The sequence below is a fragment of the Oncorhynchus nerka genome, linkage group LG10, assembly GCF_034236695.1.
Source record: "Oncorhynchus nerka isolate Pitt River linkage group LG10, Oner_Uvic_2.0, whole genome shotgun sequence".
Classification (NCBI taxonomy): Eukaryota; Metazoa; Chordata; class Actinopteri; order Salmoniformes; family Salmonidae; genus Oncorhynchus; species Oncorhynchus nerka.
The window spans coordinates 95459931-95484554 of NC_088405.1; the positions used below are offsets into that span (position 1 = coordinate 95459931).

Consider the following 24624-nt stretch of genomic DNA (forward strand, 5'->3'; position numbering starts at 1 on the left):
AGAAAGTCTGTGAAGGTTTTGGTTCAGTACTGCAATGAAACTAAAGCTATGTCCCCAAGGGCCATTGTATCTTTTTGACAAGACAACTTCACTGCCCACAATTTGAGAGAGAATTGAGAATTGTTCAGTTATTTTCTTTTCTAGAATTTGTTGGAATTGAGGTTAACACTTAAAGGTTGTGTACTCAGTGGTTAGGTTTGTGTTGGGTGGAGGGCCTGAATGTAGAATACCACACCTCAACTATCACAACCCTCCCCAGACACCAAACCTTTATTCTCATTCTGTGGAGTCTTTAGAATCATGCCTGTAAAATGAGAATGTTTTCTGTAGAATTCTGCCCATATAAGGTCAACAGATTCTATAGAATGAATCGGCATTCTTGCTCTGTTAGTTTTCGATGACATGTCATAAGGAGTCTCAAAACAATGATGAATTCCATACAATTTTCAATACACACTTCAGCTACATGGCATTGCAACACACACCACCTATACACCATCATCATCTATCATTGTCTCTGTGTGTGTGTGTGTTGTTGAAATGGCTTTTTTTTTTTAAATATATAATTTTTTTCATCCAGGCCGCAATCCTGTAATTGGGATTGCGCCCTTATCCTAAAATACCTTCCCTTCTGTCCCCCCTGTGCTCAGATTGAAGTTGTGACTGGGATTGTGTCATGCCCCATGCCTGTCAGGCAGGTCAGAGAGGTGAGCTCCCCACGGAGATCCCCAGTAAGTTCACCCTTCACATGGACCTGAAGCAGCCTGGTCTAGGAGCCTCCACGGCCTCCTGGCTTCCGTAGAACCTGAATGACCTGAACCAAAAGGACACTCCGTAGGAGTATAGTGTGGGGGGCGTTAACCAATCAAAAAGCTTGCTGGGGAGTTAGTGGGGGGGACGTTAACCAATCAAAAAGCTTGCTGGGGAGTTAGTGGGGGGGACGTTAACCAATCAAAAAGCTTGCTGGGGAGTTAGTGGGGGGATGTTAACCAATCAAAAAGCTTGCTGGGGAGTTAGTGGGGGGACGTTAACCAATCAAAAAGCTTGCTGGGGAGTTTATTATAATAATAATTGACGAGATGGTTGCATGGACCCTGATTTTTTTAAACTCCTGGGTTGAACAGAACTATGGAGACCCAGCATGAGAATGGTTTAGGTCCAACCGTAAACGTCATGTGGGTCTGTGCAACCAGCAGTTTGTGCATGTCCAGACGGAGTATGATGGTGGAATGGCCTGCTGGTAGGGTGAACATAGCCATTGGAAAGCTTGACGAGTGGTTTCGATTTAACTTCCAATCGCACAGAAGGAATCAGTATTTCTTCAGAAATTGGTATCAGGTTTGCTGTGGCCACACAAGAAAATTAGCATTATATTAGTTTTTCAGAGTGCTCAGTGGACGTTAACTTCCCATTTAGGCTATTGGTTTTCCGTTAGTTTGCTCATTCATTCACTTAGTAATGTTGACAGCTATTCTGGTTCCTGTTCAAATACAGGAAAGTGTACAGTTCTTCTATTTGAATGTGATTAACAAAGGTTTGTATAGCAAGTGAGTTATCTAACACATTTGAATGGACATGCCTATTCCAGTGTGTTGTTAGGGGTGTCTCTGCTCACTATCTGACTTGTTTTGTTTTTGTTGTTGTGTGGATTACTTGCATTTTTTTGCGACAGGAGGGAAAAAAGGGAGAGGGAGAAGAAGGGGGAAAAAAACAACAGACATTTTGAAATGCGTGTAGTACAAGTGTGAGAAATGACTAGGCACCTCGTCTTGCCAAACGAACCCTTCAAACTGAATGCTTTGCATGGTCTTCCTATGCAAAGTGCCCCCTGATAGAAGTTATTTAACTTAGCGAGGTGAGCTCAAACATACCAAGTGAACTAAACTTTCATTTTAATTTGACTCACGTCTCAAATGGACACACTTGCATGAGGCGAATAAACACAGGATCTACAACTGTCTCTCGGCAGCTTTCTGGCCATGTTAAGACTTGGCAGTTTAATGCGGTTTTTTCGATTCTGATCATGGGATTTCTGATCTTGGAATTCCGAACACGCGTCTGTCTAAACTTTAGGTTTAAATGTGTCTGTCATATCCACATAGTGGATTCCCCCTTTTCCCAGGCACTATATTCAAATGCCCAGTATGCATACTGCAAATGGTGGATTAGGCTAAATATGATGACACAACTTGACGGCAGTAGCAAACTACCTCTGTAGCTAGCGAGCTAGCTGGCAACGCTAAAGGGATTGCAAACAGGTTCCCATAACTGTAGCCAAACAAATATTTTTTAAAATAAATATTAGCTTGCTGGCTAGCAAAACATGTTCCTCACACGCTAGGAACGTATTTCTTCAACATTATAATGAGCATGTTGCATAAATTAAATCTAATAATGTATTAAATAAAACAGAAGTGACCATTCAGGATAATCCACCTCAGTCTTCTGAATGCCTAAACCCCGAGGTTAGGTTAATTTTTCAGCTGGACAATTTAGCCATTTTTATACAGAAGACGCACCAGAATGGCTTACGGTTCCCTGAGTGTGGCCCAGTCTCAATCTTGACTTAAATTTGCTTGAAAATGAGACGCGGTTTGAATGTGTTCTGTCCTACCAGACTCTGTTTTTTTTTTAAACTTAATGTTCAAATAAGCTAAACCATAGTCTGTCACATCACATAACCATCGACGACGGCTGACCCGATCGGAATATCGCCCAGCCCTACTCACTGATCTTAACCCCCAGGACAGGTTGTGTCCCAGAACAAGAAGGAATACATTTACATTTAAGTCATTTAGAATACAACTGTATTTCTTTGTTGGTTTCTTTTCCCCGTGTTGTACTTTTTAAGAGTACCACACACGGGGTGAATCACAACTTCTCCCATGTTAGCTACGTTTCCATCCAATTGGAGACCGATTGTCATGCTAATATTTTTTAAATCATTTAGATCCCCATCATGCAATGCGATTATTTTCCTTCCCTATCCCGTGCTATCCAGCTCAATGGTGCTCTCTCACAGGGGAGGGGAGAGAATCACGTGTGTGTGTGTGTCACAAACGGCAGACTCCACTGCGAAGCACATGGTCTGCAGGTTCAACATGGTGAGATTGTGGACTCCTAAATTGATAGTGCAGTTCGTATATAGGCGATTTTACAGCTAGCTGGCTACTTCTCATGCTGATATTGACTTTTGTATTGTGTGTAGCAGCTAGCTAGCTAGCTAGCTAGCTACACACTATATACAGAAGGATACGGACATCCCTTCCAATTAGTAGATACGCCTACTTCAGCCACACCATTGCTGACGGGTATATAAAATTGAGCAAATATCCATGCAATCTCCATAGACAAACAGTGGCAGTAGAATGGCCTTACTGAAGAGCTCGGTGACTTTCAACGTGGCACTGTCATAGGATGTCACTTTTCCAACATGTCAGTTCGTCAAATTTCTGCCCTGCTAGAGCTGCACCGGTCAACTGTAAGGGCTGTTATTGTGAAGTGGAAACGTCTAGGAGCAACAACGGCTCAGCCGCGAAGTGGTAGACAGATTCCAGGAGAACACTACCTACCCCAATGCACAGTGGCAACTGTAAAGTTTGGTGGAGAAGGAATAATGGTCTGGGGCTGTTTTTCATGGTTCAGACTAGGGCCCTTAGTTCCAGTGAAGGGAAATCTTAACGCTACAGCATACAATGACATTCTAGATGATTCTGTGCTTCTAACATTGTGGAAACAGTTTGGGGAAGGACCTTTCCTGTTTCAGCATGACAAAGCCCCTGTGCACAAAGCGAGGTCCATAGAGTAATGGTTTGTTGAGATCGGTGTGGAAGAACTCGACTGGCCTGCACAGAGCCCCGACCTCAACCCCATTGAACACCTTTGGAATGAATTGGAACGCCGACTGCGAGCCAGGTCTGACCGCTCAACATCAGTGCCCGACCTCACTAATAATCTCGTGGCTGAATGGAAGCAAGCCCCCGCAGCAATGATCCAACATCTAGTGGAAAGCCTTCCCAGAAGAGTGGAGGCTGTTATAGCAGCAATGTTCCTACATCTAGTGGAAAGCCTTCCCAGAAGAGTGGATGCTGTTATAGCAGCAATGTTCCAACATCTAGTGGAAAGCCTTCCCAGAAGAGTGGAGGCTGTTATAGCAGCAATGATCCAACATCTAGTGGAAAGCCTTCCCAGAAGAGTGGAGGCTGTTATAGCAGCAATGTTTCAACATCTAGTGGAAAGCCTTCCCAGAAGGCTGTTCTAGCAGCAATGATCCAACATCTAGTGGAAAAGCCTTCCCATCCCAGAAGGCTGTTCTAGCAGCAATGATCCAACATATAGTGGAAAAGCCTTCCCAGAAGGCTGTTCTAGCAGCGAAGGGGGGGACCAACCATTACCTGGTCATGTAGTGTAGCTAACTAGCCAGCCCAGAGAGTGAGCATTGCATTATGGGCTTTGTCGTCAACTTGAGCTGCAACAGATTTCCAAACTGTTTTTCACATGCTGCGACCAACTTGATTTATAATGCAGTGTTTCCCCTATATGCATCTAGCAGCAATGGCGCACTGCTACCGTTTTAAATTGTTGCCGCCAATACATTTTCAAAATGGTGAAACATAAAACGACTAAAACCATATTTTAAAGTGTGTAATAAAAAAAAATATATTGGAGCAATCTTTTTTATTTTTTTCTCTCTCCTCTGAGATCATCTTTGAGAACGAACAATCATCAAAATATATATATTTTTTTTTTAAACGTGACAGTCAGAATCTAAAATGTCCGGGGCATTCGGGCCCCTGTTGATTCTGTTATAAGGTTGAGTCGCTCAGATGGCAATAGAACACGGCGTGAGGCAAAATGTGTAGAATTGCAGGAAATGGGCTTTATAGCAGCGGACGGCGACCCCCCCTCCACACACACACAGACACCGCTACTCCTAGAGGAAACGCTAATGTCAAAATGTAATATTTGTTGACAAATATTCTCATGTAGTGTTGTTTTTTTTCCACTGTAAATCATTGGAATGAATGGTTTCGTGTGGTTTCTCCTCGGTGTACTGTAGGTGACCTGTAACCTGTAAATGTTAGTCTCAAACGGCTCCTTATTTCCTATTTATTACGTTACTTTTGACCAGGGACCAAATCGAGAACAAGGTGCCGTTAGGAATGCACACTAAGTGATGCTCCTAAACCTGGTTGTTGGAAGAGGAATAAATAAAAAACCTGCTGGAAATATTGTACCTTGTGTTAACCTACTCCCCAGGCCCCCAAGAAGCCCGTGGTTAAGAAAGAGTGGAAAGAGAAACGTGACACCAACGAAGAAAGCAAGGAGAACCAGAAGGCCAAGTCGGACGACTCTGGAGAGGAGAAGAACGGAGACGACGACTCTCAGAAGAATGGACAGAAGAAAAAAGGTGAGCGACTTTACTCAGTATTGACCTCTTTAAAAAATATATTTTTTAAACTAAACTACAGAGTGTATGAAAAGTGCATTTTCACATGGAGGTGGTGAGGTGAATATGAGGTTAAAAAGTGGTGGAATCCCCCTTTTTTTAAATAAGTTTTTACAGGGAAACAGAACCCTGTGCGGTAGGACATCCGACCTTAGGGCTTTTACACAGAACAAGGGTTTGTCTGAACACACAAACTATAGCAAATAGCCAGTCATTGTGTTAACATCAAAGATGTTGTGACTTCATTAACAGTATTCGGAAAAGCTGTCGGTATATGTTAATTGACACTCATGCTGTAGGCCTAAACAATGTAGGAATATCCATTACCACTTGAGGAAAATGAGTCGTGTTTACTAAATGTTTTGCATGGTGCAGGCCCCAGTCTGGCTTTGTAGTGACTACTACTCTGAGTCTAACCCTCACGGAGTCGGAGGCGATGCAGGCAGGGAGATGGTGCAGGTCCCAGTCTGGCTTTGTAGTGACTACTACTCCGAGTCTAACCCTCACTGAGTCGGAGGCGATGCAGGCAGGGAGATGTTTTGGCAGGAACTAAGGGTTGAAATTCCACCAGTCTGCCAGCCAGCGAGTGTTTTCTGACCTTTGGAATGAGGTTTTTCCTGACTGACTAGAGGGAGAGACTTGCCTCTTTCTGGCCCTGCAATGCTCTTATTCCTCCCTTCCTTTTACACCCCTGAGCACCCTGTCTTCAAAAGTGTCCCCTCGGGCAAACGGTTCAGGTCAATCGCAACCAAAACCTCCTGTCACCCCCCCCCTCCCCCCGCGCTGTGGCCATCACCAACCGCCCACCTGGTCCACGTTTATCTTCCTACTTGGACTTTGCACCCTGCACTTTCATCCTACAACTCCACTCAGCACTGCCTTAGACCTCTGCCACTGACTGGACTCTCGTCTGTGTGTGTGTGTGTGTGTTCCTCTTTCGGCCTCTGCAATGCTCTTTTTGTCTCTCGCGATCTCCCTCCCTTTATCCATTCCTCCCGTTTATATAAATGCAACGTGTAAAGTGTTTGGGTTTTAACGAGCTGAAATAAAATTACCCAGAATTGTTCCAAACGCACAAAAAATAAATTAAAAATCTCAAATTGTGCACCGATTTGTTTACATTCCTGTTAGTGAACAGTTCTTTCTTGCCAAGATAATCCATCCACCTGACAGGTGTGGCATATCAAGAAGCTAATTAAACAGCATGGTCATTACACAGGTGCACCTTGTGCTGGGGACAATAAAAGGCCGCTCTAAAATATGCAGTTTTGTCACACAACACAACGCCACAGATGTCTCGTGTTTTGAGGGAGCGTGGAATTGGCATGCTGACTACAGGAATGTCCACCAGAGCTGTTGTCAGAGAATTAAATGTTAATTTTCTCTTCCATAAGACCCCTCCAATGTCGTTTTAGAGATTTTGGCAGTACGTCCAACCGGCCTCACAACCACGGACCACGTGTAACCACGCCAGCCCAGGACCTGCAACCATCCCGCTTCTTCACACGCGGGAGATATATGGTTATTCCTGTGACTAGTCATTTGGCTGACCAAAAAATGTCACCCAAAATTCCTAAATGAGCATCACAACCCTAATCTCTACACATAGTTGTAATGTAATTTATAGTGCAGTCTGTAGTGTTTATAGCTTCAGTGTTCATAGTGTACATACTATATGTGGATATATATATTGTACTTTTTTTTGTATATTGTCTCTAACTCTGCAAGCACATGTATTTGGAGAAATAAATATGATCTGTTATTCTCTCACCTACCCCATTCGGCAGACAGGGCCACGTCACTCTTAACTCTCCCAGAGTGCACTGTCAAGAGTGACGTGGCCCTGTGCCTATCTGCTGACGGTGTAGGTGAGAATCGCCCCAGTTCAACGTGCCCTCGAGCACACTCTACTAACAGAGCACTGACACCGCCTACTGGCCAGCGAGGGAACTACACCCCTGGCTGGGGCGGCAGGGTAGCCTAGTGGTCAGAGCGTTGGACTAGTAACCGGAAGGTTGCGAGTTCAAACGCCCGAGCTGACAAGGTACAAATCTGTCATTCTGCCCCTGAACAAGGCAGTTAACCCACTGTTCCTAGGCCGTCATTGAAAATAAGAATTTGTTCTTAACTGACTTGCCTGGTTAAATAAAGGTTAAATAAAAATTAAAAAAAAAACAACTGTTCCAGCATTACAAAACGTATTAGTTTGTGTGGGGGGGCACTGTTCCAGCATTACAAAACGTATTAGTTTGTTTGGGGGGCACTGTTCCAGCATTACAAAAAATGGGGGGGACTTAAATTACAAAACGTAATTAGTTTGTGGGGGGGCACTGTTCCAGCATTACAAAACGTATTAGTTTGTGTGGGGGGGGGCACTGTTCCAGCATTACAAAACGTATTAGTTTGTGTGGGGGGCACTGTTCCAGCATTACAAAACGTATTAGTTTGTGTGGGGGGCACTGTTCCAGCATTACAAAACGTATTAGTTTGTGTGGGGGGGGCACTGTTCCAGCATTACAAAACGTATTAGTTTGTGTGGGGGGCACTGTTCCAGCATTACAAAACGTATTAGTTTGTGTGGGGGGGCACTGTTCCAGCATTACAAAATGGATTAGTTTGTGTGGGGGGCACTGTTCCAGCATTACAAAACGTATTAGTTTGTGTGGGGGGCACTGTTCCAGCATTACAAAACGTATTAGTTTGTGTGGGGGGCACTGTTCCAGCATTACAAAACGTATTAGTTTGTGTGGGGGGCACTGTTCCAGCATTACAAAACGTATTAGTTTGTGTGGGGGGCACTGTTCCAGCATTACAAAACGTATTAGTTTGTGTGGGGGGGGCACTGTTCCAGCATTACAAAATGGATTAGTTTGTGTGGGGGGCACTGTTCCAGCATTAAATGACTTAAATGTAAATGTAATTAGTTTGTGTGGGGGGCACTGTTCCAGCATTACAAAATGGATTAGTTTGTGGGGGCACTGTTCCAGCATTACAAAATGGATTAGTTTGTGTGGGGGCACTGTTCCAGCATTACAAAACGGATTAGTTTGTGTGGGGGGCACTGTTCCAGCATTACAAAACGTATTAGTTTGTGTGGGGGGCACTGTTCCAGCATTACAAAACAGATTCGTTTGTTTGGGGGCACTGTTCCAGCATTACAAAATGGATTAGTTTGTGTGGGGGCACTGTTCCAGCATTACAAAACGGATTAGTTTGTGTGGGGGGGGCACTGTTCCAGCATTACAAAACGTATTAGTTTGTGTGGGGGGGGGCACTGTTCCAGCATTACAAAATGGATTAGTTTGTGTGGGGGGGGGCACTGTTCCAGCATTACAAAATGGATTAGTTTGTGTGGGGGGCACTGTTCCAGCATTACAAAATGGATTAGTTTGTGTGGGGGGGGGTTCCAGCATTACAAAACGTATTAGGTTTGTTCCAGCATTACAAAATGGATTAGTTTGCGCAGAAGACAGAGTAAAACGTGAGGTATTTGTTTTAATTGTCAGTGTTTTTATCAGATTTCTCAATAGGGTTTAGAGTTCCAGAGGTGAAACCTAATAGGCCCACTGGGAGAAGTCTCACATCGCGCTTGTTCAGTGCTGCTCTGTCGTCCCCCGCAACATCAACTAGTTTCCTACTATCCCGGTCTGCCTGCATCTCACGCTTGGTCTGACACTAATCAACACTATTGGTATTGTGTAAATGTGACAGACAGGTGCCGCTCTAACGTGTGTGTGTGTGTGTGTGTAGGGAACAAGCACAAGTGGGTGCCGCTGATGATGGAGGTGAAGTCCGAGGGGCCCAGAGAGCGCTCTGCATCCAGGAACAACACCCGCCAGAACGAGGTTCCCAGGATGCCCCCCAACAACAGGAACGACCTCCGAGGTGACTGACAACACCCAGCGCCAGCCTGACCCCTTATGTCAGCCTGGTTGGGTAGCATATGGCTCCTTATATAGTGCACTACTATAGAACCCTATTCCCTATATAGTGCACTACTATAGCACCCTATTCCCTATATAGTGCACTACTATAGCACCCTATTCCCTATATAGTGCACTACTATAGCACCCTATTCCCTATATAGTGCACTACTATAGCACCCTATTCCCTATATAGTGCACTACTATAGCACCCTATTCCCTATATAGTGCACTACTATAGCACCCTATTCCCTATATAGTGCACTACTATAGCACCCTATTCCCTATATAGTGCACTACTATAGCACCCTATTCCCTATATAGTGCACTACTATAGCACCCTATTCCCTATATAGTGCACTACTATAGCACCCTATTCCCTGTATAGTGCACTACTATAGCACCCTATTCCCTATATAGTGCACTACTATAGCACCCTATTCCCTATATAGTGCACTACTATAGCACCCTATTCCCTATATAGTGCACTACTATTGACCAGGTCAGTCTTCCCTTCAGAAAATATTCACACTCCTTTACTTTTTCTACATTTTGTTGTTACAGCCTGAATTTAATATAGATTAAATTGAGATTTTTTTTGTGGGGGGCATTGATCTACACACAGTACCCCAAGTGGAATTGTGTTTTTAGACATTTATTTTTTTACAAATGAATTACAAATGAAAAGCTGATATGTTAGTCCATAAGTTTTTAACCTCTTTGTTATGGAGAGCCTAAATCAGTTCAGGAGTACAAATGTGCTTAACAAGTCACACAATAAGTTGCATCGACTCATTCCGTGTGCAGTATGTGGTTCATGTGATTTTTGTTGATTGACCAGCTCATCTCTGTACCCCACTCATACAATTATCTGTAAGGTCTCTCATCTCTGTACCCCACTCATACAATTATCTGTAAGGTCTCTCAGTAGAGCAGTGAATTCCAAAGGAAACCGTTCAGGGATTTCACTGAGGCCAATGGTGACTTTAAAATGGCTGTGATAGGAGAGAACTTGACCTGGTTGTGGTCTGGTCCCAGTTAAATAAAGGTTAAATATATATACATATATACATACATACACACATACACACATACATACATACACACACGCGCATGCATACATACATACATACATACATACATACATACACACACACACACACACACACACACACACACACACACATACATACATACACACACACACATACACATACACATACACACATACACACACACACATACACACATACACACACACACACATACATACACATACATACACACACACACACACACACACACACACACAGAGACTCACAGCTGTAATCGTTGCCAAAGGTAATTCTAGGGGTTACATACATACATACATACACACACACATACATACATACATACATACATACATACACACACACACAGAGACTCACAGAGACTCACAGCTGTAATCGTTGCCAAAGGTAATTCTAGGGGTTACATACATACATACATACATACATACATACACACACACACACACACACACACACACACAGAGACTCACAGCTGTAATCGTTGCCAAAGGTAATTCTAGGGGTTACATACATACACCACACACACACAGAGACTCACAGAGACTCACAGCTGTAATCGTTGCCAAAGGTAATTCTAGGGGTTGGATACTGATGTAATCCAAATAGTTTTTATTTATTTGTATTTAATCTTTATTTTAATCTTCTTTTTTTCACGTGATAAAGGATCTTCCGTGTTGACATTCGTGTTTTGTGTAGATTGCTGTTTAAAAAAAACATTATTATTATTTTAAGTCAAGAGGTGTGAATACTTTCTGAAGGCATTGTAGTGCATTAAATCTGACTGGGCCAAAGGGGGATGGATAGGTGCACTGGTGATGTTGGCATATAAATCTTGTTGGGGCCAAAGAAAATACTAAATTTGGGGTGCATGCCAGCAAAGCCACTACACTACACAACACTAAACAATACATGAATTGCACTATAACGGTAATCAACGGTGTCCACAAACTGTTAGGGCCTACATAAACCTGTCCCAACAGCAGAGGTTTCTTTACAGCAACATGGAGTGAATCCTTACCTCTGGGGGGGGAAAAAACCTGGTTATCAGCGGAGCCTTGTCTGGCAGCGACAAAGTTAATTCAGCCTCATTTACTGCCTTTAATTTTTTTTTTTTTAACATAGTTGATATGGCGGACTTGTTTTAAACAAATGTAGTTTCTGCTGACAATTGAGATGTACAAACTATGGAATAATGGGACGATGAGCGGATACGAGACAATCTGTCATTTCGATTAAGACGTTAATGAGAGAGCTAGGATGGACGTAACGTTAGTCCATAACTATTTGTATAGCACTTTTTTTAAATGTACAGAGACAGAATTCATAACATGGGCCATTCTTAGTGTTCTCCAAGTCACAACCGTAGGATAACTAAAGGGGGCATATAAACACACAATGAAAGTGATGTACAATATTCGATGATTACATTTCTCTAAAACAGGTTATAGGCTATATGTGCACCACCAATGTGCACCACCACCAAATTAATAGGTGAAAGTCCACATTAAGTACACAATAATGAGAGTGTACCCTTTAATTAATCTGGTACCTTGCAAGGGACCATTGTGTTGCTTGTGGTGTTTCTGTACTGCACGTTCTGATTCTTTATTTTATAGGGCCCTGTATCTTAGTCCTATATCTTACCTCAGAAGTGTTAACTTCAAGCGGACTAGGATCTAGAGTTACAATGTCCCATAAATTGAATGTCCAAATAAAGTATTTACACAAAATTAAGTTTTGCAGCGACACAATCCAAAAGGTATGCTACAGCTAACAATTTATTATTTTTAACTGTTCACAATTCACAAATGATCATTTTGATTCCCGTGATTCGATTCACCATGTTTGAACCAAACCCCAACTACTATAATGGCAAAGAAAATCATTTGATTTGTAAATTCATATAAATGAATATATAATATGTATATTTTAACTTAAATTTTTTTTTTTTTTTATAACAATTTGACTCTGCCGGAACAAGGCTTGGTTTGTCTTTTATAAAGTGGTCAACGTTTGACATTTGAATTTATTTTTGTGTGTTTTGTTAACTTAAAATGACGAAACAACTAGGTTCCAGTTCGTTTTACTAAACCGTATTTCCACAGTACACGGTTGCCATAGCACTCAGGTTGCCATAGCACTCAGGTTGCCATAGCACTCAGGTTGCCATAGCACTCAGGTTGCCATAGCACTCAGGTCAGGTCCATCTCCAGTAACACTCCTGCGCAGGCGTACTAACAACAGACTGATAGCACTGTAATAATATAAATATATAGGGAGACTTTAAAACAAACTTAAGTTTTACTCTTTAAAAAAAAAAAAAAAAACTTTTTTTATTTCTCAGACTGGCACAGCGGGAAGTACGAGCGTGAATGTCGTGAGGACCATGATGAGGTGTCCAGTGTGAAGAGTGAGGGTGCTCCCTTCCGTGCCGGGTTCCGGGGGCGTGGCCGTGGCAGGGGCAGGGGACGGGGACGAGGCAGAGGAGGCAGCAGCAGAGGTAAGCTCTCCGTGGAAATTAACAGATATGGTATCGTTATCTAGTTGGATGAGAGAGAGCCACGGTCTTTAAGTGATTGAAGAACAGCGATGTCCTAATAGCATATTTATTGAGAAGTCGTGTGTAGAAAGTAAAGCATTACACTAGCAAAGATTTAAAACTCCATTTCAGGTGTCTGTTTTTAGTACTGAAGTCTTAAAATACATAATTATTTTCATTTGTGTGGTTCCAAGGCTCTCTGTAGAACAATTCTTTCTCTCTCTCTTTCTCTCTCTCTCTCTCTCTCTTTCTCTCTCTCTTTCTCTCTCTGTGTCTCTCTCTCTCTCTGTGTCTCTCTCTCTGTGTCTCTCTCTCTCTCTGTGTCTCTCTCTCTCTCTGTGTCTGTGCTCATGGATTTGCCTTTGTCCTATGTATCCCTGATCTGGCCCCGCTAAGGATACAGTAAAAACAACACAATCCCATAACAACCAGAGTGTGGTATAGTACTCAGCGAGTCCTGTGATTCCCTCAGTGCCACGGGTGGAGGCAGGGTGCCTGGTCCTGCTGGTTCTAGCCACCAGCCTCTCCCCTCTGGCTTCACCACAGGAAAACACTGCCCCCCCACCCCCACCCCTTTCATTTGAGGAGAGAGGGGGAGGAACAAGGGGAGTAGAGCAGACCCACCCACTGTCATTATAAAACCTGTTCTTCTCCTTACTAGGCCGAGATGCCTCTGTCTTGAGTTTTACCCCCCCCACACACAGGAACACACCGTTTCAGCAATCTAGAATTGTTTTCCTGACAGGATGCCATATTTAAATTCTCTCTCTGCTGATCTTTAGACGAATATTTACTCTCTGGCTCTGTCAGCTTGCTCCGATTTTTAGAGTGTATTCACACGCCTTCCTAGGCTCAACAGCTGTGCTGCGAATGTCTCTGCTGTTGCTGAACTGCCTCCGTAGCTTTGTTTGTTTTTAGTAGGTATGTGACAGCCGCCCAGCAATGGTTGACTTCTGCCGTGTCTCCTGCCAGGTCACTATGACTACCATTACGGCTACAAGGCCTACGACGGGAAGGACGGCGCCTACGGCCAGAAGTTTGGCGCTCCAGTGACCTACTACTATGACAACATGAGCAGCAACGACCTGTACTCCGTAGACCAGGACCTGCTCAAGGACTACATCAAGAGGCAGATGTGAGTACTGCCGTTGGTTACTGCACAATTAGAACTAGTGCCGTTGGTTACTGCACAATTAGAACTAGTGCCGTTGGTTACTGCACAATTAGAACTAGTGCCGTTGGTTACTGCACAATTAGAACTAGTGCCGTTGGTTACTGCACAATTAGAACTAGTGCCGTTGGTTACTGCACAATTAGAACTAGTGCCGTTGGTTACTGCACAATTAGAACTAGTGCCGTTGGTTACTGCACAATTAGAACTAGTGCCGTTGGTTACTGCACAATTAGAACTAGTGCCGTTGGTTACTGCACAATTAGAACTAGTGCCGTTGGTTACTGCACAATTAGAACTAGTGCCGTTGGTTACCGCTCAATTAGAACTAGTGCCGTTGGTTACCGCTCAATTAGAACTAGTGCCGTTGGTTAGAACTAGTGCGCTTTAGAACTAGTGCCGTTGGTTACCGCTCAATTAGAACTAGTGCCGTTGGTTACCGCTCAATTAGAACTAGTGCCGTTGGTTACCGCGCTTTAGAACTAGTGCCGTTGGTTACCGCGCTTTAGAACTAGTGCCGTTGGTTACCGCGCTTTAGAACTAGTGCCGTTGGTTACCGCGCTTTAGAACTAGTGCCGTTGGTTACCGCGCTTTAGAACTAGTGCCCTTGGTTACCGCGCTTTAGAACTAGTGCCCTTGGTTACCGCGCTTTAGAACTAGTGCCCTTGGTCATTGTTGTCTTTTTCAGGGTTTAAATCATGTAAATAACCTATGCTGTTTTTAGCAGACGCTTTCAACCAAAAGGATTGGCATTCATGCGTGCACATTTAGTCATATGGGTGGCCCCAGAATATAACATGGAATCTGAATTTAGGTGTACATACATAGGCCAACAATTTCCATGATCAAATTCCATCTCCAATACAACGGATTGTAGTTGAAATTCCATTTATTTTCACTCCAAAACAAAGCTGAGAACATATATTTAACAAATATTTAGTCTCAACACTTTCCCCACCTCGTATCATTGTACTCCCTGACAGGGGCTTTTCCAACAAACAAACAAACATCTTCAGATTTTGTTCTATTGAACATGTCTTCACAATAAAGGCATTGTGATTCTAGGAAGACTGATTATGATGACTTCTATTTTCTCCGTAGTGAGTATTACTTCAGCCTTGACAACCTGGAGCGGGACTTCTTCCTGCGCAGGAAGATGGATCAGGAAGGCTTCCTGTCTCTTGGCCTGGTCGCTAGCTTCCACAGGGTGCAGGCCCTCACCACCGACGTCAACCTCATCATAGAGGTACGTACGTCCCCCTTCTTAGCTGTTTCTAGCAAGGTGGCGGATGGCTCTAGAAATAAATACGTCTCTCTAACGTCAGAACTCATCAGATTTTTAGAATTTGTAGATAATTCAAGGCTTTTTCAACGAGTTTTGACTTATCAACAACAACAAAACCACTTCCTGCATTAGTTTCTTTCCCTCTTAAGTTTTTAGATTTTTTTTTTAATGTAATGCAGGAATGTATTCCAACTTGCCAGGCATTGAGAATATTCTAGATCAGGGATGCCAAACATTCAGACAGGGTGCCTGATTTGGCCAGCAAGGGGGTCCAATCCTGCCCTCGTGTGGTTTTAGTAAAATAAAAATAAAAAATAAAACAAATATATATATATATATATATATACATACATACATACATACATACATATACACACACACACGCGTATAACGATAGATGAGTAGATACTATTTAATTGTGTTTCATACCCTCAACACTCTTAAATCTACCCCCTTAGTCTTTAAAGGGTAGCAAAGAGGTGGAGATCATCGAAATGAAGATCCGCCGCAAGGTGGAACCCGAGAAGTGGCCTCTACCGGGTCTTTCCATGGGACCGGACCACAACCAAGTCGACCTGACCCAGCTCATCCACTGCCCGGAGTTCGTGCCCCGGCAGACGCCCGCTGAGCGGACAGGTAAAAGCAGCTACACCCGCTGTAGAACAGATACCCACCCGTTCTGACAGTGACCCGCTGTAGAACAGATACCCACCCGTTCTGACGGTGACCCGCTGTAGAACAGATACCCACCCGTTCTGATAGTATCCCGCTGTAGAACAGATACCCACCCGTTCTGATAGTGACCCAGATACCCACCCGTTCTGACGGTGACCCGCTGTAGAACAGATACCCACCCGTTCTGATAGTGACCCAGATACCCACCCGTTCTGATAGTGACCCAGATACCCACCCGTTCTGACGGTGACCCGCTGTAGAACAGATACCCACCCGTTCTGACAGTGACCCAGATACCCACCCGTTCTGATAGTATCCCGCTGTAGAACAGATACCCACCCGTTCTGATAGTGACCCAGATACCCACCCGTTCTGATAGTGACCCAGATACCCACCCGTTCTGATAGTGACCCAGATACCCACCCGTTCTGACAGTGACCCAGATACCCACCCGTTCTGACAGTGACCCGCTGTAGAACAGATACCCACCCGTTCTGACAGTGACCCAGATACCCACCCGTTCTGACAGTGACCCAGATACCCACCCGTTCTGACAGTGACCCAGATACCCACCCGTTCTGACAGTGACCCAGATACCCACCCGTTCTGACAGTGACCCAGATACCCACCCGTTCTGACAGTGACCCAGATACCCACCCGTTCTGACAGTGACCCAGATACCCACCCGTTCTGACAGTGACCCAGATACCCACCCGTTCTGACAGTGACCCAGATACCCACCCGTTCTGACAGTGACCCAGATACCCACCCGTTCTGACAGTGACCCAGATACCCACCCGTTCTGACAGTGACCCAGATACCCACCCGTTCTGACAGTGACCCAGATACCCACCCGTTCTGACAGTGACCCAGATACCCACCCGTTCTGACAGTGACCCAGATACCCACCCGTTCTGACAGTGACCCAGATACCCACCCGTTCTGACAGTGACCCAGATACCCACCCGTTCTGACAGTGACCCAGATACCCACCCGTTCTGACAGTGACCCAGATACCCACCCGTTCTGACAGTGACCCAGATACCCACCCGTTCTGACAGTGACCCAGATACCCACCCGTTCTGACAGTGACCCAGATACCCACCCGTTCTGACAGTGACCCAGATACCCACCCGTTCTGACAGTGACCCAGATACCCACCCGTTCTGACAGTGACCCAGATACCCACCCGTTCTGACAGTGACCCAGATACCCACCCGTTCTGACAGTGACCCAGATACCCACCCGTTCTGACAGTGACCCAGATACCCAACCGCTCTGACAGTGACCCAGATACCCAACCGCTCTGACAGTGACCCAGATACCCAACCGCTCTGACAGTGACCCAGATACCCAACCGTTCTGACAGTGACCCAGATACCCAACCGTTCTGACGGTGACCCGCTGTAGAACAGATACCCACCCGTTCTGACGGTGACCCAGATACCCACCCGTTCTGACGGTGACCCAGATACCCACCCGTTCTGACGGTGACCCAGATACCCACCCGTTCTGACGGTGACCCAGATACCCACCCGTTCTGACGGTGACCCAGATACCCACCCGTTCTGACGGTGGCCCGCTGTAGAACAGATACCCACCCGTTCTGACAGTGGCTATCCATTTAGCTACTCAAAACAGGTGTATTGATCCACCTAGTCAGCCACACATCCACTTTAACAGTCTGTGTGTGTGTGTTATTTCACTATGAAAACAGACGGTTGTACACTTGGCCATACAGAGTTGCTCTATAAAGCACATGGCTATACTCAGCTGCCTAGCCAGCCACAGTCACCGTATACTTGCTAGTGTCTCACTATCCACTTATAGCATCACAACACCCTGGTGAAGGTTAAAAGCCTCCCATGTTGGCTCAGTTTGGGCCAAATTTAAGAACGGGGCTATACAGTGTGATACTGTGAGGTGGACTCATTCTGATTCAGTCGAGGGCTCTCTTGCTGTGTCAAGTAGACGCTGATTAGGCAAAGCTGATTTAGTCCATTGGGTTGCTTATCTGGTGAGCTCACTCACCGCTTGTCTAATGATCACCGCTCTGTCCACATGGTACATCCTGTAGGCTTGTCTAGACTAGGGATCACCTATAGTCAATCTAATCGACAGAATCTGCTCCAGGGTCTCCCAGGTCCTCCACGCCCACCAGGGGCTCAACCAGGGCCTCCATGCAGCCCAAGGTGGAGCAGGACGTGTCCAACCTGAAGAGCATGTCCAAGGGCCTGTCGGCGAGTCTCCCCGACCTGGACTCTGAGTCCTGGATCGAGGTGAAAAAGAGGCCCAGGCCCTCCCCGGCCCGACCCAAGGTGAGTGGAGCTGAAGGAGAGGAGAGGGACGGAACGTGTTCGGGAAGGGGGATTCAAACCTCACTATGATATTATCGCAATATTTGGGTGCCAATATGATATGTATTGCAATTCTCACACTTCTATGTGTGTTGCGAGATTCAACACTTGATTTTATTGTGATTTGTTCAGCCAAACATGTTGCTCACCATATGTCTGCTGCAGAGGGACGAGAACCATGAGAAAATGTGTTTTGATCAGTCAATGAAATCGAAGTGCTGAAAACAGAATTGTCTCCCTAATTTAAAAAAAAAAACAAAAAAAAAAACAAGATGTAGGACAAGCTATGAAGGAAATACTGGAGTTTTGGTGCAGGGGACAGCCAACTAGCTATGAAGGAAATACTGGAGTTTTGGTGCAGGGGACAGCCAACTAGCTATGAAGGAAATACTGGAGTTTTGGTGCAGGGGACAGCCAACTAGCTATGAAGGAAATACTGGAGTTTTGGTGCAGGGGACAGCCAACTAGCTATGAAGGATAAATACTGGAGTTTTGGTGCAGGGGACAGCCAACTAGCTATGAAGGATAAATACTGGAGTTTTGGTGCAGGGGACAGCCAACTAGCTATGAAGGATAAATACTGGAGTTTTGGTGCAGGGGACAGCCAACTAGCTATGAAGGAAATACTGGAGTTTTGGTGCAGGGGACAGCCAACTAGCTATGAAGGAAATACTGGAGTTTTGGTGCAGGGGACAGCCAACTAGCTATGAAGGAAATACTGGAGTTTTGGTGCAGGGGACAGCCAACTAGCTATGAAGGAAATACTGGAGTTTTGGTGCAGGGGACAGCCAACTAGCTATGAAGGAAATACTGGAGTTTTGGTGCAGGGGACAGCCAACTAGCTATGAAGGAAATACTGGAGTTTTGGTGCAGGGGACAGCCAACTAGCTATGAAGGATAAATACTGGAGTTTTGGTGCAGGGGACAGCCAACTAGCTATGAAGGATAAATACTGGAGTTTTGGTGCAGGGGACAGCCAACTAGCTATGAAGGATAAATACTGGAGTTTTGGTGCAGGGGACAGCCAACTAGGGGAAAAATAATATTGTGGAATTGTCAAAACGATATGACACAATGTATAATATCCCTAATGTGGTCTACATTTATCCCCCCCCTCATCGCTTATATGGATATCAGGGCAATGTTGCATCGTCATGCTTGCAACAAAACCCAATGATTATAAAGGCTTCCTTCAAGACACTTACGAGCAATTTCATGACCTAATATCTGCATCCCCAATGGCACCCTATTCCCTATTTAGTGCACTACTTTGGACCAGATCCCTAGTCAAAAGTAGTGCACTACATAGGGTGTCATCTGAGGGTATATACCATACCTCTACATTTCCCTCTCTCCACTTGTCTCCCTCTCCACCTTTGTCATCCATCCATACCTCCCCTCCTCCTCCCCCTCCTCTCCCTCCCCCCTCCTCCTCCCTCCCTCCCTCCTCCTCTCCCTCCCTCCCTCCTCCTCCTCCCTCCCTCCTCCTCCTCTCCCTCCCTCCCCCTCCTCCTCTCCCTCCCTCCCTCCCTCCCTCCTCCTCCTCCCCCCCTCCTCCTCCCCCCCCCCCTCCCCCTCCTCTCCCCCCTCCTCCTCTTCCCCTCCTCCTCTCCCTCCCTCCTTCCCTCCTCCTCCTCCCTCCCTCCTCGCTGGGCGTTAACTGACGGTAGACCCCCTCGTTGCAGCAGAAGGAAGAGGCTGTCTCCCCGGTGCCCCAGCCAGGCCCCAGCCCGATCCCCTCGGTCTCCCCGGCCCAGGCCTCGGCCACGGGAGCCAAGGAGGAGCAGGACGAGCCTGAGGAGCTGGACTTCATGTTTGACGAGGAGATGGAGCAGATAGATGGTCGCAGGAACACCTTCACCGACTGGTCCGACGACGACTCGGACTGCGAAATCGCCGACAACGACGTTAACAAAATTCTCATCGTGACTCAGACGCCGCCTTACCTGCGCAAGCACCCGGGGGGCGACCGTACGGGCCACCACACGTCACGCTCTAAGCTGACCAACGAGCTGGTGAAGGTGATCAACGACGGCCTGTACTACTACGAAGCAGATCTGTGGGATGACAACTACGAACCCGAGTACGCCACCATCAAGGTCAGTCCCTTTCACTGAGACGTCGTCTCCGTAGTCCGGTATCAAGGAAGGTAAATTGCGTTAAAACCCACAGGGATTAGTATCTGTTTGTTGTGGATGTGGTGATTAGCAGAATTTTGTATTTTCTTTGTTTTTCAATTTTTTTTATACCAGTGTTGCTGATGGGAATGTGGTGATTAGCAGAATTTCCCCTAATTAATTCCATATCTCTTAGTTAAATTAGGCATGTTTTAGCTAGCTTCCACCAGGCCCAGAGACTATTTCAACAGTAATAATAAACGATAACCAATAAAAACATAGTTTGTACGCATCACTGATATATAACTTAAGTGGGCTATTCTGAAAAGTTCCAGGTGTCTATTCTGGCTGCAGTGTGGATGTTTCTGTCCCAAGGTCTGTGAGCACGCGGGGGGGGGGGGTCTGGATGTGGCGGGCCACAGAATGGTCGTGTTGCCATTTTGAATGTGTGTTTGTTGTCCCTGCTCTCATTGTGACAGGGCTCTTTGTGCCCGTTCACGTGCCCCCCCAATCCAGTGGTGTGTGGAAAAGAGTTCCCTTGTTTATAAATAAACCCTAACTAGGCTTGCCTTCGCTTTAGCTAAAGGGCTCTGTTTATTAAGTGGGTTTCGGGGGTGGGGATCTATTACTCTTCAAATGTCTTCAGAGGTAACTTTGCTAGACTTCGCGATGGCTGGGGCTGGAAATGTAAGTGTTGTTTCAAAAATGGCATCCGTTTCCTCATTTTGGTGCTCTGCTTTAGACCAGAGTCCTATGTGCCCTGGACAAAACAGAGCTCTATATAGGGCATATTTAGCCATTGAGGACACAGGCTCTGTGTGTAGAATTCCAGTTTAGTAGTCGTTGTTTTTGCTATTTATTTTCTACCAGTTTTGTCTTAGAGGAAAGTTGATTGTTGTGTGTTGTGTTTTAGAGATCGTTAACTGTTGACATCCAGACTAGTTTGAAATGGACTGGGATGAAATAGCAGTTAGATTGAAGGCTCTACTATAGCCTTGTAGTTTCTTGGTCACCGTGTGTGTGTGTGTGTGTGTGTGTGTGTGTGTGTGTGTGTGTCCAACCATAACCCAACCATTAGAAGGTACATTAGGCTACATAGATCATAGATGACAGGCCATTAACTATATCCTCCGGCTTTTGTTGTTTTGGTTCTTGAGAAGAACAAAAAAATATGTTTTGGACATGCAATGAGGCATGGTCCAATGTTTGGCTTTTTGAATGTTCATCGCCTAGACACACAACGGCTAGTCCTAGACACACAACGACTAGTCCTAGACACACAACGGCTAGTCCTAGACACACAACGGCTAGTCCTAGACACACAACGGCTAGTCCTAGACACACAACGGCTAGTCCTGGACACACAACGGCTAGTCCTGGACACACAACGGCTAGTCCTGGACACACAACGGCTAGTCCTGGACACACAACGGCTAGTCCTGGACACACAACGGCTAGTCCTGGACACACAACGGCTAGTCCTAGACACACAACGGCTAGTCCTAGACACACAACGGCTAGTCCTAGACACACAACGGCTAGTCCTAGACACACAACGGCTAGTCCTAGACACACAACGGCTAGTCCTGGACTAAAAAGCACTTTCAATGGAGAATCAAAACATTTTTTTTTCTTAGACTGGGCTCAGATCTGCCTCTCTGGGGAAACAAACCAGCCCATTAAGTTTGACGACTGTCTCACTGAGGCTCTCTGCCATGTTGTCTCTGCAGCAAGAGGTGGAGAACTTCAAGAAGGTTCACCTGATCAGCCGAGAAGAGTTTGACTGCCTAACCCCAGAGCCCCCTGTCGACCCCAACCAGGAGGTACCCCCGGGACCCCCCAAGCCCCAGCAGAGTGAGTACCACACACACACACACACACACACACACACACACACACACGAGGCAGACACGGACAAGACTCAGACCTCTCCAATAAAACAGGGCTTACGCAGCCTATCCAGTGCCTAGTTCAACCACTGAACGAACGGGCAATGACACCATGGAGCAGAACAATGAGTTGGTAGCGGGTCTATGGCTTCAGCAACACACACTGAAAAGCTTGGAAACTATAGCAACGCCCTCCACGTAAGATACCCGTCTTACTCACGTGCATATCCTTTATGTAGCTGTGATACTAAAATGACCCATAACTGTATTCCAGATATCACTCATGTCTCCTATGTCTCACATCTCTCAGTTCCAGTAGACGCCTTGGCGAACAAACTGTTCGGTGCCCCCGAGCCTTCCACAATAGCACGCTCCCTCCCGACTACTGTGCCTGACTCGCCCAACTACCGCAGTGCCCGGACACCCCGCACGCCACGCACCCCGCACCGGAAGGACCCCCCCATGACGCCACGCTTCTACCCCGTGGTGAAGGAGAGCCGGCCTGTCGACGCCATGGTAACGAATAAGGGTTTCTGCCATTTAGCTTCAACTCATGTTGATCTCCCAGGGCAACAGCCTGTTAGATGTTGATCTCCCAGGGCAACAGATCCTGTTAGATGTTGATCTCCCAGGGCAACAGCCAGTTAGATGTTGATCTCCCAGGGCAACAGCCTCTTAGATGTTGATCTCCCAGGGCAACAGCCTCTTAGATGTCGATCTCCCAGGGCAACAGCCTGATAGATGTTGATCTCCCAGGGCAACAGCCTGTTAGATGTTGATCTCCCAGGGCAACAGCCAGTTAGATGTTGATCTCCCAGGGCAACAGCCTGTTAGATGTTGATCTCCCAGGGCAACAGCCTGTTAGATGTTGATCTCCCAGGGCAACAGCCTGTTAGATGTTGATCTCCCAGGGCAACAGCCTGTTAGATGTTGATCTCCCAGGGCAACAGCCTGTTAGATGTTGATCTCCCAGGGCAACAGCCTGTTAGATGTTGATCTCACAGGGCAACAGCCTGTTAGATGTTGATCTCACAGGGCAACAGCCTGTTAGATGTTGATCTCCCAGGGCAACAGATCCTGTTAGATGTTGATCTCCCAGGGCAACAGATCCTGTTAGATGTTGATCTCCCAGGGCAACAGCCTGTTAGATGTTGATCTCCCAGGGAAACAGCCTGTTAGATGTTGATCTCCCAGGGAAACAGCCTGTTAGATGTTGATCTCCCAGGGCAACAGCCTGTTAGATGTTGATCTCCAAGGGCAACAGCCTGTTAGATGTTGATCTCCCAGGGCAACAGCCTGTTAGATGTTGATCTCCCAGGGCAACAGATCCTGTTAGATGTTGATCTCCCAGGGCAACAGATCCTGTTAGATGTTGATCTCCCAGGGAAACAGCATGTTAGATGTTGATCTCCCAGGGCAACAGCATGTTAGATGTTGATCTCCCAGGGCAACAGCCTGTTAGATGTTGATCTCCCAGGGCAACAGATCCTGTTAGATGTTGATCTCCCAGGGTAAAAGCCTGTTAGATGTTGATCTCCCAGGGCAACAGCCTGTTAGATGTTGATCTCCCAGGGCAACAGCCTGTTAGATGTTGATCTCCCAGGGCAACAGCCTGTTAGATGTTGATCTCCCAGGGCAACAGCCTGTTAGATGTTGATCTCCCAGGGCAACAGCCTGTTAGATGTTGATCTCCCAGGGCAACAGCCTGTTAGATGTTGATCTCCCAGGGCAACAGCCTGTTAGATGTTGATCTCCCAGGGCAACAGCCTGTTAGATGTTGATCTCCCAGGGCAACAGATCCTGTTAGATGTTGATCTCCCAGGGCAACAGCCTGTTAGATGTTGATCTCCCAGGGCAACAGCCTGTTAGATGTTGATCTCCAAGGGCAACAGCCTGTTAGATGTTGATCTCCCAGGGCAACAGCCTGTTAGATGTTGATCTCCCAGGGCAACAGCCTGTTAGATGTTGATCTCCCAGGGCAACAGATCCTGTTAGATGTTGATCTCCCAGGGCAACAGCCTGTTAGATGTTGATCTCCAAGGGCAACAGATCCTGTTAGATGTTGATCTCCCAGGGAAACAGCATGTTATTGGCCCTTTTTCAAATTTTTGCAACTTTTGCATATTTTTGATACTGAATGTTATCA

The 24624-nt window shown here is 45.9% G+C and overlaps 1 protein-coding gene across 6 annotated transcripts in view; it reads left to right on the plus strand.

Moving 5' to 3' along the window:
* The window catches only part of larp1 (La ribonucleoprotein 1, translational regulator), a 62895-nt gene that overhangs the window by 25284 nt on the left and 12987 nt on the right, over positions 1-24624 (plus strand). Inside the window, exons 4-14 of one of the 6 annotated variants that reach the window (XM_065023968.1) lie at positions 651-731; positions 5260-5410; positions 9200-9334; positions 12790-12945; positions 13957-14119; positions 15257-15401; positions 15899-16076; positions 18237-18433; positions 20143-20571; positions 22320-22443; positions 22789-22994. In XM_065023968.1, the coding sequence (XP_064880040.1) occupies positions 651-731; positions 5260-5410; positions 9200-9334; positions 12790-12945; positions 13957-14119; positions 15257-15401; positions 15899-16076; positions 18237-18433; positions 20143-20571; positions 22320-22443; positions 22789-22994 (1965 nt within the window). The remainder of the gene's footprint in view (positions 1-650; positions 732-5259; positions 5411-9199; positions 9335-12789; positions 12946-13956; positions 14120-15256; positions 15402-15898; positions 16077-18236; positions 18434-20142; positions 20572-22319; positions 22444-22788; positions 22995-24624) is intronic. The other 5 variants (XM_065023970.1, XM_065023971.1, XM_065023969.1 and 2 more) reach the window with 5 other exon arrangements.